The 18,310-nt window shown below is 44.1% G+C and overlaps 2 protein-coding genes across 3 annotated transcripts; one reads left to right on the top strand and one right to left on the bottom strand.

The window, feature by feature from the left end:
* Positions 1-32: 32 nt before the first annotated feature.
* C5H19orf44 (chromosome 5 C19orf44 homolog) lies at positions 33-5,509 on the top strand. The gene is made up of 8 exons (XM_055804341.1): positions 33-161; positions 394-1,020; positions 1,280-1,637; positions 2,209-2,285; positions 2,652-3,126; positions 3,989-4,084; positions 4,207-4,373; positions 4,804-5,509. The coding sequence occupies exons 1-8, from the start codon at positions 114-116 to the stop codon at positions 4,888-4,890; spliced, it is 1,935 nt and encodes a 644-aa protein (XP_055660316.1). The 5' UTR covers positions 33-113; the 3' UTR covers positions 4,891-5,509.
* On the bottom strand, positions 5,457-17,921 carry CHERP (calcium homeostasis endoplasmic reticulum protein). Of its 2 annotated transcripts, none has more exons than XM_055804339.1 (18): positions 17,782-17,921; positions 17,495-17,668; positions 16,757-16,938; positions 15,866-16,003; positions 15,484-15,635; positions 15,004-15,115; positions 14,562-14,651; positions 13,695-13,932; positions 13,192-13,370; positions 12,390-12,786; positions 10,717-10,955; positions 9,751-9,884; positions 9,371-9,457; positions 8,918-9,067; positions 8,676-8,792; positions 8,104-8,198; positions 7,372-7,557; positions 5,457-6,569 (listed from the first exon to the last, which is right to left on the bottom strand). In XM_055804339.1, the coding sequence occupies exons 1-18, from the start codon at positions 17,804-17,806 to the stop codon at positions 6,532-6,534; spliced, it is 2,733 nt and encodes a 910-aa protein (XP_055660314.1). In that variant the 5' UTR covers positions 17,807-17,921; the 3' UTR covers positions 5,457-6,531. The 2 variants fall into 2 exon arrangements, with proteins under 2 accessions (XP_055660314.1, XP_055660315.1); XM_055804340.1 differs by having other exon boundaries at positions 5,457-6,155.
* Positions 17,922-18,310: the final 389 nt, after the last annotated feature.

Genomic DNA, 18,310 nt, shown 5'->3' with positions numbered 1-18,310 from the left:
CGGAGCCAATGAGGGGCCGGTTTGTTGGGGAGTGGCGGTTTCCGAGATACGGTCTGGCGCCGACCGCTGTGGAGGAGCCCCTGTCGCGGCCGCCTCAGAACGGTCCGTCCGGGATGGCCGCGATCGCTTGGGCGCAGAGAGCGCCCGCGGGCGGAGGGCAGGTGAGGCGCCGGCTCTCGTCCCGGCCCCCGCCCTGCCCCAGCGCCAGCCGCCTTCGGGCAGCCACGGGAGGGAGGGCGTGCACTGCCGGGTGGGAGGGGGTGGCCCGGCAGAGGCTGGGACGAGAGCAGGGCCGTGGGGAGCGGGAGTGTCTTCTCGGTCCGGGGAACTGGGGGCTGAACCGGGCCGCTTGCCTCTGCCTTTTGAGGGCTCTTTGCATCCTCTACTCGGCAGGGCCACAGCGATGCTCCCCGCAGGAGAATCACAGCCGGGCACAGCGCCCTCCCTCACTCCTGTAGTGACCTCTCTGTAGTTGACAAGGAGCTGGGGAGAACTGGAAGAGCTCCGATCTGCCACAGCAGGTTCCTAAAGGTGCGCAACCAAAACCTACATAGCAGCCAGTGGTGCCAGACGCTGGGAAGTGCTGTGCAGGCAGCGAACAGACACATAGTAAAGCGCACTCCGGTTAGCACTTCCCATGCACGGTCGAGCTCAGCTCTGAGGAAAGTGGCGCAACTAGAGAGCAAAATCATGAATCGAAGAAAGCAGATGGAGTTGCAGAACACCAGCTTGGGCCAGAAGGCTTTGAATAAAGAGCCCCTCTCATCTGCGTCCAGTCATGAACACAGTGCAAGGGGCAAGAAATATCTGAAGAATTATGCTACTGCCAGTGGAAATATGACCCCCAGTAATGCCTGTTCAAAGGAAAAAGAAAGCATCCAAAGCCCTAAAAAGAATGTTATGCTTAAACAACAGCTTGATTTGGACAGTGATGAAGAGGAAATGAGAGACTTGATGGAGGTTTCCAGTGGAAACAAGAATCAGAGGGTTGTTGTGAATGATTCTAAGTGGAGTGAAAAGGTAAATACAGACTTCATTGGATTACATATTTTTATTTATGCTTTTATGAAATTATTTTCATTGGTAAGTTGCTTTTTCTGTAGGTAACACCAGAAACTAATTCTAATTTTGCATTTGTGGCTTGCTTATGATACGGTTTAGCTTCAATTCACATTTTAAAATTACTCTTTTTCAGCCATTATAATTTGTTTTCTTTTTTAATGATCTACACATAACAAATGAAGTAACACACGAATCTCTCTTTCATGTTCTTTGAAAGAGTAAGACTCCAGTTTCATCAAGAATGCCTCCTCCATCTCATAAGAAAATTTCACTGACAGAGGTATCTAAAGCACCTTGTTTTGACAGCACAGATTCAGAGAAAAATGTTTTCAGTAGAGTTAATTCAGCAACACCTTCATCAGACAGCAGAAACCTGCCAGTACAACATAACGTGAGATCTCAGTTGCCGTCTTCTTCCATGAACGACAATACTGTAAAGATGACTCTGCCTAGAACAGGCAACACCAAGCAAAGCCAAATGTCACTTGAAAGTGACAGAAGTGAAATTAAATCATTAGACGAATTATTTTCAGAAGCAGCTGATGCAGAAGACTCAACTAGCAGCAGCTCAAACAGTAAGTTTTCTAAATAATGTCTCAGCAGACTTGGCGTGAATTGTACTAATAATTTACTGATAAATTTACTAACAAACATGGGCAAATGCTCATTTTGAAAGGATTCAGTGGTGTAATTTTAGATAAACCAAGGCATTATCAAAGGAATTCTGTTGATCAGTTTATTTTATCTGGTGTAATGTATTTGCATTTTTCTTGGCTTTTGATTTAATGGGTTCAGTTTAATGATGCTTCCCTGGCTTTTATAATGTCAAAACAATTACAACTTTTACAATAGTTTTCATATGTCAATGGGACAATGTTCTAATGGGTCTGAGCGAGAACAAGTGGCAGTCAGGGGCAGCAAGAATCTCTTGAGCTTGGGCTAGTAGATCCACCAACAGGCTAAGGAGGAAATGTTAGAAAGAGCTGCAGCTTAGTGAAAGATTTGGAGTGATTGACTGCTGTTACTTTTTAGTATTACACTTCAGGAATATAGTACAGACTTATTTTCCCCCACTTTACTCACTTAAGGGAAAGTGTACTGTCATTGTCATGCAAATTCTCATGAAGACATGTCATTTGATTGCAGATTTCAGACTGAATATCCTGAGCCTTGATGATTTGGCACCAAATATCACCAATGAGGCAGCAGAAATAGAGCAGAAAGTAAGTAGAAATGCCCTGCTAGCACCTATTTCCATTCTGCCTTTGGTAGAGAGTGGATATTCTAAAATAAATGTTTCGACTCAGAGGTGGTTTGAGGTGGATGTTTCATTAGCTGTAGGGGTTAGATCAGGATTTTAGAGTCTACTGAAATGTGACCAAATTGTGGGGTTTCGTGCCTGTATTTCTTAAGTAAATGTAACAGCACTGCACATTTTGCAAAGTGTCACAGGAGAGCAACATTTTTATTTCCTAATAAAGTAGTAGCTAACTCTTGGTGACGTGCAGCAGAACAGATAAAGAATAATGGAGGCATTTTCTAGATTGCATTTTGTTGACGCTCCTAACGTACTGTTGTTTGTTTTACAGGGGACAAACATTCAAATTACTCAAAAACCAAACAGAAATCCAAAAAAAGATGTATTTCTGGGGGAAAAGGACCAAGCTTCTTGTGAAACGACAAGTGCAGGAACCAGTGTGAATGATGCTTCTGAAGGGGATGTTGAAAAGACTGTGACTGAAGCTGAAATCTCAGAGCATTTAAGTGGAGTTTCTACAGATGTCCCTAAACACAAAGAGGATTATCTTGATCATGATGAGCAAACTGTTAATTCAGAATATTCTGAAGACTTTGAAAGGTCTCTGTCTACAACAGGCAGGAAATCTGTATCAGAAACGTCAGAGGAACATTCTGAGAGCTGCATGTATTCTGGAAAACGCCGATCTTCAGCATTATCAGCTCCATTTACCAGAGAGCGGCATGACCAGGTTCAGAGAAAAACTGTCAAAGAAACTGCAGTTCAGACAGTGGATCCTCCATTCACCTACTGCTGGTGGTCAAAGAGTAAGTTCACGAGACACTGCCCTATTCAGGCAGTTTCTACAGTTTTGTATTTCATGTGCTAGCTTTGTCAGCCTTGATAAGGTTCTTAGTTTCAGTACTAGCTTCCCAGAGCTGACATTAAATTAAAAACTTTCTAAAGCTCAACGCCGTCATCTGCTATCTGTAGAAAAGACGGGGATTGGACAACAGAATAAGAACTTGGAACTGGTGAGGTTTTTTCCACTAAAAAACCCCAACAGGAACTCTGGACAGATGAACTAGTACCTATTATTAGTGACAGAGCTTGCAATAGCCTGAGTAATATTCTCAAATGGAATTTAACATTTTTGCTTTATCTTTGCTATTGTAAACAATACTATTGTGTTGTTACTAAAGTGACTACTCATTGTGAAATTATTTTATGCATGATACTTCTTGGGAAAGCACTAAGGCCCCATTTATAGATGACAGCTGTGACCTTTAACTGTTTGTGAGGGGTAGCTCCTTTCCTGCTTAGCTCTATTTAAAGGAAAAAGTGCCAAGAGCTACTTCTTGCCACACTCCAGGAGGAGAAAAATAGAAACTCAGGTGTGCTTGAAAGCAGTAGCTTCCTTCAATTACAAGAGCCTTTATTTTTACTCTGTCTAGGGTTAGAAAAAACGTCTTCTGCAATGGCGTGTGTTGTGAAAGTAAGAGTAAGGAAACTGTGGAGGTCGTAAGAACTACTTTAATATTTTTTTGGCTGACAGATTTCCATCTTAGGCTCCACAGTGGTTCTGCCACAGCTGATGTGCCGAGAGTGCTGAAGCTGAATCCAGTCCTAGTACTAAACGTTTCCACCCCCCAGACCCAGTAACTCTTTTTAATTTTATCCCATATGCAGCAGACACCTCTGCAGTACTTGACCCACCTGTAGGAAACAGTTACATTGATCCAGTACCTATTGCCAGTCACGTCATCAGCATGGATGCAGTAGAAGGTACTGAAAAACATTTCTTATTGTTTAACTATACTTTATGCATCTAACTCCTGCTTGGATTTTTTAGCCCTTCCTACCTGACTGCAATCTATCACTAAATATACATTCTCTGTTTCTTACAGCCTTGACTGCCTACAACCCGTCAGTCCTTGTTTTAAATTCCATGTTGAAACAGCACTTGATGTTGACTCAGCAGTTTGTAGAGAACATTCACCGCCTTCACTCGTCCCTTGTGGAGTCATTAGAAAACGAGAAGTTCCACTACCATACCCTGGCAGAAGCTAAAGAGGTATTTAGATAGACCAGGCAGCAGCCTAGACAGAACCTTTTCCAAACGCTTCTAGTATTTGCAGCAAACTGATTTTCTTTGCATATTATTAATTAAAGTTCATATTATCAGTGAGTAAATTATTTCATAGTAGAATACTGTAATACTTCTGCCCATAGTAACAACAAATCAGGAGTTTATACAGTAAAGAAAAAAGAAAAAAGAGACTAAAATCTTACTGGAAGCCATAGTTCTGAAAGAATAAGCTTCCTGCTGTAGCATTTAACTGTCCTCAAACAAGGATCTTCCTAATGCTGCAACAGAAGTATCAGTTTCTGTTGCTGGTATAGAAAAGTGCAGGTATCTTGACATGAAGATTCATTTTTTATTCAATACTAGAAAGTATTTATCTACAGAATAAAGAAATTTGTATATTAACTTTTCTTTGCAGTACATCAAGAATCACAAATCCCCACGTCTAACAATTGAGCAAGCGCGTCAAGAAGTTTGGAAAGCACAGGAGGAAAAATTGCTTTGACTCTTTGAATTTTAAGTAAAATTTACATTTACGGATTTCAAGTTGGCACAAGAAACCCTTCCAAACTGCACAGATAAAAAGTTAGAAATGCTCTACTGGAAGGATTTGTACTAACTGCTACGTATCTTACCATACATAATTTATTTTCCTATAACTGAATTTTTTACTACTGTACATGATACAGGGAGAGGCAGGAACCTTCAGCCAGACTATGTCAGTGTTCAGCAAAAGAGAAACCCAAAACCACTTCTCTCTAAAGAGTGTGCTGGAAGTCATCACAGTACGCATGTTTATCATGTATATCATGTAAGTAGCATGATCGGCAATCGCATCTGTGATCATGGTAGAAGTAAGTCTGTACTACAGTACTCGAGGAATACGATCACAGTAGAAAAATAGCATAGCCTGACTTCAGCACCATATTTAAAGAGAGTTTATGTATCATTAGCCTTGTCAGATTACTACCAAACCACACAGAGTTAAAATAAATTCACTACAAGGAAGGCTTAGAGCCAACATGTGGGAATCCATTTACTCTGAAATGAGCCAGCATTTTATTTTTATAAAAAAAAAAGTGTTTATTGGAAGGCAAAACAATAAAATTCACAAGTCTATAACATACAGGTGTTGTATGCTGATTCACAGACAGTTACAGTTCCACAACTACAGTAGATCTAGAACAAACTGATATTTCACCATATTAATTGAATGGTTTTAAGAGGGCTTCTGCTATACAAACAAATGACTCTGGAAGAGGTTACCACCACGCAGACCTCTGGAGTGGAAGTGCAGTGTAAGGGCCTAACATCTTTAGCTGGTGGTCTCTGGAAACAGTTACAAAAGGTTTCTTTTATTTTTCTCATTTCAATTAAAGGAAGTTTCCAAGAACGCTTCATTATTAGAAACTTGCAGAGCAGAGAAAATGGATTCTCTTCTATTGAACTAATTAGCTTTTATTAAAGGGTATATACAAAAATATAAAAAGCTTAAAGAATGTCTTCCATTACAAAGCATTGAACATCCCTTAGAGCGCTTGAAAAGCTAGAACAGTTAACCCTTGTGTTCTGACCAGAGTTGTGACTGCAGCAGCTGGTGTGTAGGGGTGTTAAGTTGTATGGTAGGTTCTAACAAGCTTGCACAGTGCTCATAGGTCACCTGTACTGGAACTAGATGCTTCATTCCCCATTTAGACATTAGGATACACTGCTCAGCATCAGTCTGACTTGATCCCAAGGCAGCACCCCTCCACTTCAAATAGAATTAACCTTTTGAGAGAAATAAACATACATTATGGAACTAGAGAACATATAACCACATCAGATAATGTCTGTATTCCACAGGAATGAATTAATCACGATCCTGCACCAGGTATAGCTTGACTGGGGTTTAATTCTAGTATAAAATGGGTAACTTATTAGAAAATTTTGCAAAATAAATGGAAATTCTTAAATGTGCTAGACATGTCATAGTAATGACTGGCCTTTTTTAAACACTAAACAAGTGTTGAGTACATGTCATAGCTTTCCATTTTTCACCATAGTTTTAAAAGTAAGTCATTTGTCACTTCCTCCAGACTTTAATCCGGATTTATACAAGTTTAATGTTTTGTAGAAGATGCAAGACATCTTTCTTCTGAGAGTCTTATTCGGGTGGTGGAGGGTCTTGCGTTTCACGCTTCACTGAAACAATAGGGAAAAGAGTTCTTACACATTCTGCAGTTACCTAAGCTGTCTGAAACTGAAACATTTCATGGAATGAGGGCTCTATTGATAAGGAATTTCTTTCCTTTTGGGCTTTATTTGAACCCATTTGATTACACAGATCTACTGCAGCTGTAGGCAGAAGTGACTTCATTTAGCTTGCCAATTTTTTTTTCTTTTAGTCATTGACAAGTGTTGTTCTATGTAACACAGACTCTCTGCTAAAGTCCATCACTTGGGTTACTGCCTTAATCTCTGAAGAAGCAGCTTGACTGTTCCTGAACCCTTCCTGCATTACAGTGAATTTATTACCATTTCTAGCTTTGGCAGAACATGGTGCTAATTGTAGGAAACAGAGCTGGGCAGGGCCAGACAGTGAGCGTGGTCTAACTTAATTTCAAACACAAAGAGCTTCCTGCTTTGGCAACTGTCATCCCTCCTGTGGCACAGCTCCCTCCACTGCCTTTGTGATCCTCTTGCGTTTTGAAGGGCAATGTTCAAACATGCAAGGCTCTTGGTAGTGCAGCCAGGAAGTGGCTTACACAGAACAGGCTAATTAATTAATGTTTCAGAAATTAGGATACAACACAACTCGTAAAAAGGAAAACGTGCTGGGTTAATCAGAGTATATGCCTACTTACCTGTTGTTTTACCACGCCCATTACATTAGAAAGAATTGAGTTATTAGTCTCTTGATTTGGGTTTACAGTCTACAGTAAATAGCACAAAATAGCTATCAAGGCTGCACAGTTGCTAAAATTGATTAGAAATATTCACTTACATTCATCTCTGGCCTTCATGCGTGCAATAAATGAGTAACTTTTATTTCTTCGGTAGTTTTCATAAGGGTCATCTAATGCAACTCCCACTCCTTTATATTGATCCCATTTGTCTCTGATATCCCCTCCTTTAATTGGATCCTGAATTCCTTGTTCCTTGGCTCCCAGTCCACCAGATCCACTCCATCCTGCAGGAAGGACACAACACTGCAGTCCTAGAACTATTTTTTTATTACAAGAATTCTGAAGACAAACAAACACATTTTGTAAACAACCAAAAAAAGTGTCAGTTTGACACTGCAGGACGGTAACAGCCAGCCCGAAACAACATATGAACTGTCCCATTTACGTCACAAGTGTCAACAGGCAGATTCAGGGAGCTGACAATCAGCACTATCCCTGAAAACTTCTAAGAGGGCAAGGGGAAAGACAGCACAAGCCCAGTCTGTCCAGTCAACCCTGCCGCTCTGCACTCAGGGAGATTAAATACCTTGGTTCTATCTGATCCAAGTTTTATTTGATGCCAAATTGGTGTCTCTGTCTTCCATACCCCTCCCAGACAGGTAACTTGCCACCACAGCTCTGTGTTCTGTATACTTCTATCTCTGAATAGCCTTACGCTGACCTTGGAATACCAATGGATAATCACAAACATGCACTAATTAACTGTATCCAAGAGTTTGGTGCCTGATTTTGTTTCCTGGCTTGCGTAGGGCTCTAGAATATCACCTTACCCATTTTCACTAGCATCTGATGGCCTTTGTTTTCTTCTCCAAGTCTTGATTCTGGTATAGGAGGCCCAGAACTGGAGCCCAAACCAGCAGAAGAACTAAGGAAATAAGAAGAACAAATTAAGTGATATTGTTCTGACACAAAGCAAGGTCATCTGAATGCTGTTAAACATCAACACCTCATATCATCCCATCCGTTCTACTAAGCTATTCTTTTATAATAGGTTAAGGAGTTATAAAGGCACCAGAAACACCCTACCTGTTCCTCAGGACAAGGGAAATCCAACACTACGGTCTTCCCAACAGAGTACTTGGAGGATTCCTCCTGCTTCCCAGGAAGGCATACAAAGCCTTCACAGTCACGCAGTGTTTTGTTATAACAAAACGCCACCACAACAGAGTAATACTCTCTCTCTAAGCTCATATAGTGTATACATTGTTTTTAAATCTGCTTTCTGTCTTCTCCTCTACTATTTGTTGAAATGCTCATGATACCCAGCTCAGGAGAAAGCACCCTTGTTGGTACTTTTCCAAACAACCCAGGTAAAAAGAGGCACAAACAACGAAAAGCTTACGGAGGAGTGGGGCTGCGAGACCGGGACCGGCGCCGCCTTCCTGGGGAGTATGACTTCGATCTTGATCGTGACCGTGATCGCGAGCGGCTGTGAGAAGAGCGGGACCTGCTCCGGCTTCTGGAAAGGGAGATCAGAGGCACAAGTTACCAGAGCAGCAGCCACGGTTCCTCGCTCAGCTCATTGTTGAGGGTTGCTTTTATTCCACTCCCCCAGCTCCCGAGATTCAGCCCATTGCACTCTACCTGGACTGAGACCGTGAATAGGATCGTGAACGAGAGCAAGAGCGAGATCGTGACCTCGAGTAGGAGCCAGATGATTTTGAAGATCGTGAATTAGACCGTGAGGATGAGCGACCTCGGCTTTTAGACCGACTGCGAGACCGAGAAGGCCCACTGCACAGATGAAAACAGAGAAACTCCAGTGAAACTCCTGGGAGAAGCATGCAACACACAAATATACTTCTGATCAAGTTCAAATTACATGCAGGCGCTGTATTTCTGCAGACAATCCAGTGAAAACTTGAGTGTGGCAAAAACTATTTTCCGCAGATCAGAAAAACTCCAGCAAGCTGAAACTCTGTTATTCCATCAGCATGTTGCTGAACAGAATTTCCCTCTGCATTTAGCCCAAGGTATTCCCTTAGCACCTTCCAAGCCAACAGCATGCACCAGAAGGGAGCAGACAGGATCTCTCACCTATTTCTCTTCTCCTGACCTTTCCTCCGCCTCGCTCTCATTTTAGCTCTGAAGAATTCGTACAGTCCATTCTGCTCCCAGCCTTCACTGCAATAAATCAACCACACACAGAACCGACATCTGTAAAATTCTGCTTTCATCAATGGAGGCGTTCAGGTTTTCTGCTAGACTTTTGCAGGGAACAAAGGGCCTGGGCAAAAAAGTCTCGCAAATTTCAGTGTAAGACCAAACAGTGCATGCAGTTCACAATACAACAAGAACACTCATTTCAGCATTAAAAGAACCAAGACACAGGCTAAGGAAGAGAGAGGCACGTTGTGGTTTGAGACAGCTGCTTGGGGCATTTTCCTTACCATATTGTTAACTACACCTACTCTTACCTGTTTCTAGGCCTGTCATGAGATGGTGGACTATAAAATGCCTCAACCGCAGCCAGTAGTCTCTCACTGGGGGGCATTGGAGGTGGAAGACGTATATCTTTAGGATCTAAAGGTTTATATTCATGATCTTCAAGCTGCCGGAAACAAAACAAATTACATTCATGTCATGTGTCATAGGGTGGCTACCTGAAGAGATAAATATAGATTCAACTGCGTAGGGACCTCACATTTCACTACTGGATAAAAAATGGTCCAGAAATAAGGATTCTGCGATGACCCAATGCTTTCTTGTGCTATCGCTACCATTTTGAGTCTATGAGAAAAAACCAGGATACACAGGTTGCAGCATTAACTGGATTGCCAGGCAGATAAAATGTGGATCTCATGTATCCACCTTTGTGATAATGGTGGCAGGATGGAAGCCTGGCAAAAGCTGGTGTGTGCTGAAAGTAACACAAAGTTAGAGATGGAAGAGACCTATTTGTTCACCTCAAACACAGAATGCATAAACTTATGTATGCTAATACAGATAACATTTCTTGTTCTCTGTTGTTCTTTGTTCATATATATAACATTAGTGTCGCAAATGTCTTTATAAGAAAGAACTGTGAACACCAAAAAGCAGCACACAGTGGCCACATCAGAACTGCAAGGTCCCTCTGGCCATCAAAAAAAATCACAGGAGATTTCTATTCTCTACAAACAGAGGTAAAATTTTAAAGGGTAAATCAAGCCTTTCACACAGATGAGCTCAACCAGCTTTCACTAGCACACAGCACTTGAAAGCGTGCCCATTTTCACTACCTTCTCACCTGGCTCCTGCCCTTGCATACCCCACAACTTTGGCTAACGTTTGCTGGATGGAAGGATTTGATATTATGTATGTCATCTTAAACTGTCCCTAATATTGACCAAAGGATCCTGATCTTTTAATCCTACTAGCCAGGGCCCACTGCAAGCACTTACTTTTACAAGTGGAGCCATCAGTCCAGCCGGAAGATCAAAGTAGGGAACATTTGGCACCAGACTGGGATCATCATGGTTCATGTGAGGGGGGCCTTGTCGCCGCATGTGAGGAGGCTGCCCGTTAAATCCATGTGGGGGAGGCCCGAAATCAGGGTGCTGTGGCCCTCCCCAGGGAGGATGCTCGCTGATTCCAGGGTGAGGCAATCTGTGACCAGGATGATGATGAGGAGGTCCAATTTCTGCAGAGTAGGAGGGTTAAAACATTTTATTTAGCTATAGAGAAAGAAGGCAGAGCTGTACTTCAGTTAGTGCATTGATCCTAAAAAAACAATCTTGGCACCCAGGACCTTGCACATCCAGAAAAGCAACGGAACTGAAGAACTAGAGGCTGGCTACAGGTCCACATTCATTAATATCTTGCAGCGCATCTCCCCCTCTGGCCATAACAACTGCTCTCAAGAAAGAAGGATACTTTAACCTAAGCCACCACTCACTCTGGGATGTACTGGTGGTCAAAAAGTGCCACAAGAAAGATATGCTCAAGAACAAAAGGTTCCAGATGCAGCGGGGCAGCTACTGGTGGGATCTGTTTCTGAAACTTAAATACAGAGTTGTGGCTTTGCAAGGACCTGTCATTAGTTCTGTCTCTATGTCAAATCAACACATATAAAGAAAGAAACATGGCAGGCATTAACTCACATGAGTAGGTGACAAGAAAATACTTTGTTTAAAGAGGCATTTTGAGAAGAGGTAGAGACAATATCCTGTTTAAATAGAGGAAGTGAATGACATCCATCCAAGCACTGATGGACGAACCATTTGCCATGAACGTCAGGATACCCTGCTGAACTCATTGCACTATGTAGAGAAAAATGCAAGACTGAAAATGAACACTTTCTGCAGCAGAATCAACAGTTTTTCCAGGAAAACTTCTCCACGTGAAATAGAAATTACATTGGGGCAGAACTATACCAGGCTTCACAAGGGGGCCCGCAGCCAAACTGGAGCCACAGAGGCCAGGCAAACAGCGCACCAACTGCTCTCAGACATCCCCGTGGTCCAGCCAGAGAGCAAACCAAACAAGAAGGGAGAACTGGAGGCAAGGATCATTTCACCAGACGCTACCAAGCCACACAACTTTAAGACAGATAATTAGAGAGCTTCTCAGTAAAAATAAAGAGAAGAAGGGCATGGATGAACACATGCAGAACAACAAACGCTTCCTCAAACAACAATTGTTCAACAAACAACAAAGCCTGTCTCCCTCTAGCTTTCTCCACCTAGGGAGGGCACAGATGAAGAGCCCTCATCTACAGCCTGATATGCAGGGGATTGAATTCACAAGCAAATGCTGCTTCTCACCTTCGAGCTTACTATTTTTAAAGTGAAATAGTCACAAAAAGGGTGCCTGTACAGATGCTGACTTGAGTTTGGATTACATTTTCTGGTTCTCTGCCATCTGTTATGGAAGGAAAACTCAAAAAGCAAGGAAGCATCCCACTCTGCATGTATTTCCTACTGAGTTGTCGGCAGTAGCTTCCCAAACCCCCAAGCTCAACATTTCTCAGGAACACAATTCACCAAGAACAAGCTGTCACCCCAAAACACTAAATAATTTTGTAATGGCAATCAGGATCACAACGTAAGAAAACCTGGCCTGGTACACACTTTACCTTGAGGAAAATCCCCCTGGGGGTAATCAAAACGATGAGGATAAGGAGGCCTTTCAAAGGGATGGCGAGGTGGAAAATCATCCTGCATGAAGCGAGGTGGAAAGCGGTTGAAATTATGCGGATGCGGGGGCTGGTTGAATTGGGGATGTTGCTGATGTGGAGGAAATGGGCCTCTGAAGTGAGGTGGCCGCTGCATTCGAAATGGAGGTTCCCTTTGACCCCCACCCCATGGAGGTTGTTCATGCTGGTTGTTCCACGGTGCTTCAAACTGGTTGTTCCAAGAAGGATCGGGCTGGTTGTTCCAAGGTGTCTCTCGCTGATTGTTCCAGCCTTGATCTCTCTGTTCATTCCACATTCCTTCATGGTTGTTATTCCACGGAGGACAATGAGGTGGTCCCTGGCAGTGAAGAAAAGCAGCCTGGTCATTAGGCAACAAAAAATAAAGAACGCAATAAAAGCAATCTACCTTTTAAAATGTAGTCTGTAGGCAACACGCACAAGTGAAAGAACTTTCTGTATACAAGGTCTGAACTGCAGCTTCAGAGAAAAGACGGGAAAGACTGTTACTGAACCAAACAGCTCTGTACTCAAGCCATACTTCTGCTTGTTCACAGGGAAAGCGTGATGGTTGACAAACTGAAATACAATTTATACTTTGCCTTTAGCTGGGTTCAGAATGAGAAAGCTTGACAACTGAATCTGGATTTCAAACTCACAGCTTTTCACCACACTTCCACAACCAAGACAGCCATTCTGAACCTCCACCTCCCTCTATGTCTCGTTTCAGAACTGCATTTCTTACCTGCTGTTGACCCCATGGCGCAACGGGGTGAGGCTGGTCAAACCAGGGTGGTTTATTTGGAGGAATCTGATCATGAGATCCAGGGCCGCGTGGTCCACCAGAGGCAGGATCCTGCACTCCCGACCCTGTTGTGTCATACTCTGTAGAACCAGCTAGAGGCAGCTGAGATTTACCATCATCTGAAACAAATCAGAGACTATCATAAGCATGCAGGTCACACGTAGTTAATGAAACAGCAGCACACCTACAACAGGCTCCATCCAAATTTTATTGATGCGTAACATATTACTAGGAGAGAGGATGTGTGATCCGTTTAACATTCGTCTCTTTGGTTCTTTCTATATTCAAGCACCAGACTGTACCAGCTGCAAGCCTCCAACCAGTTTCAGGCTTTTTGCCAGAACCAAACCAGAAGAGCACTGTACCTCGCTACTAAAAAAGGAGCAAAAACTCAGTGTTGCCACCTACTGATTTGTGCACAGGTCCCCAGAAGAGGTTTGTACCTGCTTGTGTAACTGGAGCAGATGGCGGAGCCGAGGCTGGTGCTGCTGTGGGGGCTTGAGGTGGGGGTGTTGATTTCACCTCGTTCTCTAGTGGCGGTATTTGTATTTGCTGCTGCTGTTGCTGCTGCGTTAAACTGTTTACAAACTCCTCATGTTGAGTTTTCAGGTTCTGTATCTGCTGTTGGAAAGCTACTTGTACAGGTTGTACTACCGTTGCGTATTCAGTGATCAAATTTGCCTGATAAAATGAGATAAATTCAGAAGAACAAGTTAACACTGTACCTAAAACAGTTATTCTATTTATAGTATTGCTCTCCATCCCCTCTCCCAAGAAATACGTAAGAATGCAGGATAACCTGCTGGCAGAAGAACTATGCCACACTATGAAGCTCCGTGAAGATTTCCAAAATATTTTCTGCAGGCTGCAGGTATCCACCATCTATATTAATGCCTAGCTTTCAAATACAGCTAAAATCAACAGCATTCATTATTAATGCTAAAAATGAATAGTTCTTGCTGCCACAATTTTTATGCTTAGTGTATCCAATTTAAAGCTACAGTTTCTTTAATTTCCTTTCTACCAAACACTCATTTCCATAAAAAGAGAACACACTGCCAAATATGTACATGACTGTCGCAGTTAGAAATGCAAATACTTTCCATGATCATATCAGCAGGCAGATTATTAAATATTTGAAATAACAAGGTTATGTTTTACATTATCTTCATAATCCCTTGTGAACAACTTCAAGAGGGGAGGGTGGGGGAATTAATATTTACCTTTCAAAAAAGGAAAAAAAAATCCTAAACTAGTTTTTAAAATACTTACATAAATAAGAAAAATGTTACTTTTCATTTGTGGCTAACCTGGTACTGGCCAAGTCCAAGAGCCGGGCTCTGTAACTGTTGAATAATCGACTCATCAAAGTACCCATTCTTTTCCCATAGTTGAAGAAGCTGCATAAATTCAAGAGGGAAAAGTTTTTAGAAATTATGAACAATAAAAGAAAAATTGAGGCATAGCATTTTCATTCTCCAGCTTTGTCAAACAGACATAAAATTTCGGCACTTGACTTTGAACCACTGAAGATTCAGATGCATTCATCATTACGATAACTTGCAAATAAAGTCTAGGTACTTTTAACTACTAGTTTAAGCATGAATTAAAGCACATCCTGTAACAGACTTCATTAAGACAATCAGACTAGAAAAATCTCAGTGGTCATCTTCCATCCCCCTATTTGCAAATTTGCCTAGCACTAACCTAACGAAGCAAAGCCTAACAGTTAAATCAAAACCAGATACTCACTCTGGCAATTTTCTGTTGTTTATCCTCCTCCACTGCTAGAAAACTGGTACAATAAATAGGCACAACCACCTTCTGTAAAGCAGCCAGAAGATCCCGTGCTTGCTTCCGCTGGCTTCAAGAAAGGAATGGGAAGAGAAGAGTTACGGCCTTTTAATATAACACTAAGAGCACTGTAATATGCAATTCATCTGAACTTCTGCTATACTGAAGGTAGAGGATTCACAAAATAGAGAGTTCTCTCCTTTACATTTTTATTGCAAAATCTTGTCTCCAGGAAGAATACACAAAGTAGGTAAAAGCTGAATTTTATTATTAACGCACTAGATGTTTGTGCCAGCTATGGACATCTTAAAAGACCGCTGTTAAAAATAATTAAGGCATTAAAAATAAAAAATGACTACTCAAGCTAACAACGTATCTAGTGGAAAGAGACTTCACCAAATTAATCAAAACCTCAAAATCAAAAAGCATAGTTCTTACCAGTGATGCAATACGTCATTGATTAAGTAGATCAGGTGTAACCGAAGCTCAAAGTGAGCTCCTTCTGCCGTAATACGATTTCGCAGGTGCCCAGCCATGAGCTCACAGTGTGCAGGAGATTTTGCATTACTAAACATCCAGTTCTTGCCAGCCTTAGAAAAGCAAATTTGAAATATGTGATGTTAATCTAACGTGTTCACACCACATGGACTTCCTAGTGCTCTGAAATAACTGCAAGAAGGGAAGTTTTCAGGTAACAGCTATCTCATTTACTATACAACAGAACAATAAAGCTGCTATTTACTATACAAACATTCTCAAAATTCAACCTGTACTTAATCCACAATACCACAAAAAAACTGTTCAGATTTAGATCACTCACTGAAATTGCATCTTTTGTACAAGTGTCAATTATCGGTTGCAACAAGTTGTCAAATTCATTCATATCTAACTGGGTTTCCTCCAAAACTTTTTGCATTTGTTGCTCAATTGCAAGGGCTACTGCTGATGTGACTTGTTCCTGAAATAAACAGAAGGGGGGAAAAAAAAAAAGGAAGAATTATATTGCATTCAATATTCTTTTAAAGAACTAGCTGCCATATCCCCATCCTCTTTGCCATAAGCAGGTATCTCAAAGACCAAGACCTTTGACAAGCATTGTGACCACACACAAATGTTTCAGTTGTTTGTTTTTGAGAAGAAAAGACTTTTCTCATTCTTCAGGAAAAGTCCAGTCCACTTCCACCTCTAATACTACCCCATCACTGGAAGAAAAAAAACTGCAGGAAGCTCCTAAACGTATAGAACATAATCTAGGCATACTGCTTTCCTCCAGGAACTCTTCAGTTTGGTTCCCAGTAGTAACAGCAAAACACTGCCTGCAAAAAGTAGTTCAAAGCACGCAGTTCCCTTCCACCCCTAATCAGAATCCACCTTAAAAGTAGTACAAGCTAGAATGTCTTGCAGTTCCCAGCAACCTGCAGCATTGAAGCAGTCACAATTTATTCCACTCTGCAAATGGCCAAGGTTTTCCATGTAGTAAATAAACCATTTTAATCAAAGACCAATCCTGCTAGCACATCAGATACATCCGTTCTAAGGAGATGACAGCAGCTGTCACAGAACAAAAATAAGCAAAGCAATAGTCCCTCTCCTCGCCAACACACAACACCACTGCTAGTCAGAAGGAAACATTCCTCTCCCTCTTCACTCCTAATTTCTATAGCCACTGGCAGGTGAGGATAAACTACGTGAGCACTTATCTTAAACCAACCTGTCTCATAGCAAGGAGATGCTGCTCCTGCTGCTGCAGGTTCCACTGACTCTGCTGGATAAGTTCCTCCACAGAAGGAGTGCCCTGAGGGGCTGGGATAGGTGCTGCCGGTGGGAGAGATGGTTGTGGCAGCGGCTGGATCTGTGTGGTAGCCTCGATATCTTGACTTTGCTTGCACAACACTGTCGGACAAAATAAACTTTTAAAGTAAGCCTCACAGAGAAACCTGCAACCGCCAGCCCACACACGAAAACCATGCTGGGTCCCAAACTGACCCTCGCTCTTTATGGAATTGCTTAACACAAAATGAGCATCACGCAGTCGAGGGTGGATGGCATAAAAGGGGAGCGTCTGCAACTCTTTACGCACTCCAAGAGGAACGACCCCAGCACCAGCCCAGCCCCGGAGCTGCTGCACCGGCCCACCCCGCTCCCGTGGGCCCTTCCAGTGTCCAGCTGCGTCCCACCGCGCTGCCGGTACCCGCCCCCCGACGCGCAACTGGGGGGCGGCCAGAGCCGCGGGCTGGGCTCCGCCATCTCCCAGGGCTCAGAGAGCAGGACCAGGCTGCGACCCAGCCCGGGCAGGTCAGAGCGTGGCCAGGAGGGACAAAAGTGGCTCCGCCAGCCGGCGCCGAGCGGGGGCCGGGACCCGGGACCGCGGGGGAGGGGAGCGGGGCCCGCTGCGGCCCGGTCCCAGCCCCGAGCCGCCGGCCCGGCGCCAGCCGTGGGCCCCACTCACGCTGCTGCTGCTCCAGGGCCAGCTTGTACTTGTAGTAGCCGTAGAAGTCACCCCCGAAGAGGAAGGAGAATTTAGGGTTCTCCTTCTGCTTCTCCATCGTCATCTTCTCGAACTCGGGCCCGTTCCGCGCCACGAACTGCGCCAGCTTGTCGATGACATTCCGCAGCTCCTGGTCTGTGTGGAGGCAGCGCCATCAGCCACCGCCAGCCCGCGCATCCCCCCCCCCCCCCCCCCCCCCCCCCCCCCCCGGTTCCCTGCTCTCCCCGCCCGGCCCGGCCCGCACTCACCATCGGGCGGCAGCGGCATCTCCATGGCTGCGAGACAACGGGGCCGCCACCGCCGCCGCTAGGCCGCACCGGCCGGAAGTGCCGTGAGACGCCAAGCGGCACGCGCAGCCGCGCTTTACGGCCCCGGCGCTATGGAGACGGCGCGCGCGACGCGGCATGTGCGGCGGTTCCTCCACCACTTCCGCCCGCCCCTTCCCGCGCGCGGCTGGCGGGACGAGGCGTCCTGGGAGGCAGGGGGCACCCTAAGGGGGAGGCCTTGAGGGGGGATGCACTGAGCGGAGGCCCCGGGACCCGCAGCGAGCCCGCGGGCAGGCACAGGCCAAGGCCCGGCCGTGTACAGGCCCGCGGGGCAGGGCCTCAGGCCACTCAGGGCCACTGCGGCTCCCCAGTCGCCCTCCCGCCGCGGCCACTCGCCGGCCTCTGAGGGAGAAGCAGGTCCTGTTCAGAAGCTCCCCTGCTCAGCTCACGAAATACCTGCAGAGCCTCACTTCGAGAAGCACTTGATTCCTCAACTTTTCCACCACCACGT

The sequence above is a fragment of the Falco peregrinus genome, chromosome 5 (genome assembly GCF_023634155.1).
Source record: "Falco peregrinus isolate bFalPer1 chromosome 5, bFalPer1.pri, whole genome shotgun sequence".
Taxonomy (NCBI): domain Eukaryota; kingdom Metazoa; phylum Chordata; class Aves; order Falconiformes; family Falconidae; genus Falco; species Falco peregrinus.
The sequence above is the reverse complement of the archived record's forward strand: the minus strand, read 5'-3'. Positions and strand labels throughout refer to the sequence as shown.